Source organism: Sorghum bicolor, chromosome 5 (genome assembly GCF_000003195.3).
Source record: "Sorghum bicolor cultivar BTx623 chromosome 5, Sorghum_bicolor_NCBIv3, whole genome shotgun sequence".
Lineage (NCBI taxonomy): Eukaryota > Viridiplantae > Streptophyta > Magnoliopsida > Poales > Poaceae > Sorghum > Sorghum bicolor.
Window position 1 is genome coordinate 19,517,750 of NC_012874.2, and position 1,790 is coordinate 19,519,539.

At 43.0% G+C, this 1,790-nt stretch overlaps 1 protein-coding gene across 1 annotated transcript; it reads right to left on the bottom strand.

The window, feature by feature from the left end:
* Nucleotides 585–1,490, bottom strand: LOC8071808 (putative disease resistance protein At1g50180). The gene has a single exon (XM_021461996.1). It carries the CDS (start codon nucleotides 1,488–1,490, stop codon nucleotides 585–587), a length of 906 nt encoding a protein of 301 aa, XP_021317671.1.

The window sequence follows — 1,790 nt, forward strand, 5'->3', positions numbered from 1 at the left end:
CGTAGAGGGGGCTGTTGTTTCCATCCATCTCTACAAATCCCTTTTTTAGAGGTGGCTGGGCAGTCGCCTATATTTGTAGAGGCAAAAACTTAGAGGCTTCCTAACCATCTATATAGTGCATTTCTGCAGTTGTGTATCCTTTTTCATGGCATTCCCTAAGTGGGAAATGGGCTGTAGCCTAATTAGACATTTCTTGAGGGCGACAACAAATTAGCAGTAATGAATAACCTACTAAATCGCCAACCAGATTGAAAGCACTATTGTCCAAAGTATACTAAAGAGTAAAGATCCACCATGGCTATTTGAGAAATTAAAATTCTAAAGAAGAAGAACGATGTTTTACCGTGATATGAAGTTTAAATTCGAAATCTTGTTGCTTTAAACAATAACATAACATATTGAGACAATCTACAAATTAAAACTGTAAACACGTAACTACCATGATGTGATGGAGTTATGATCAGAGTGGGAGGTCGCTTTATTTGTTGAAGTGTGCGTTCTTTTGTCATTAACCCTTTATTTTCGCTAGCTAACTCAGAATAATTAGTCAAGTAATAGTTTCTTCAGACATGTAAAGAGTCATACTAGGGATACAACATGTACCTCTTATCGACGAGGAATTGCCTGATGCTTTTTATAAGTTCATCTGGATCCATTTCTCTACAGTTGTTATTGACGAGGAATTCCCAGATGCTCTTTATAAGTTCATCTGGATCCTCTTCTCGAGCATTGGTACACTTGTTATTGCTAATAATTTGCCGGAGTATGCTGGAAAGAATCTTCTTCATGTTTGGCTTGAGGGACACCGAGACAAAAGCTTTACACTGAAACTGTTCCCTGAGTCTTTGAAACACAGAATTGGCGACGGTTGTTTTGCCAAGTCCTCCCACTCCAGCAATGGAGAGAACCATTAGCTTCTCGTTTTGCACACATTTTCCTCTGTTTAGCAAGTCGATAACTTTCTGTGTGGGGACATCGATGCCGACGAGCTTCGCTGCGTCTTCATAGAGAGCCGGCAAGCATGGATCGATGTCTATTGTATGAGGCTGCACTACCGCAACATCAAATATATTGTACCTTTCTTTCCTTTCACAAACATCACGGATGCGCCTCTTGATCTCTTGAATGTCATCCGTGATATGATGCCGAGCCTTGGCTTTTGTCAACAAGCCGACGGTCCTGTCAAAAAACCTTCTGAAGCTGTGTGGCTTGGCACAACCAGGAGCGTTGACCCACACCACGAAAGCATCAACGCTGTCCTCAATGTCATAGGACAGCTCCTTCAAGTCCCTCACCCAGATGTTGAGAAGATCATCAATCTGCTGGGGCGGCAGCATGGACACTCGGTTGAGGGCAGCCTGCATGCTCTCCATTTCGGCTTGGAGGAACCTGACCTCCCCCCTCATCGCTTTCTGCGGTTTGTATTCGTCGGTGAGGAGCGTGGCAAGCTTGGGGAGGAGGCTGCCCAGGGCCGCCACCGCGAGCTCCATGCATGCCTTGCTCTCTTTCGCTAGTGCTAGCTAATAGGAATGGTGATATGTTGTATGGACGGAGAAGGGCATACGAGTACGACTTTGTTGCGTGGGTTGTGAAGAAGAGAAGAGTGGTACAATAATGTATGATATAGATACAGTGGTTCGAGTGTGTTTGTCTCTAAAAACAAAGAGAGAAGTATTAGACAACATCTGATTTTGCACTGCTATTTCTGTAGATGTTAATTTTATTAAATAATTTAGCCCATGAAACGCCGAAAGGTAACTGAGCCAAAAAAACGTTTGATATATTTTGCA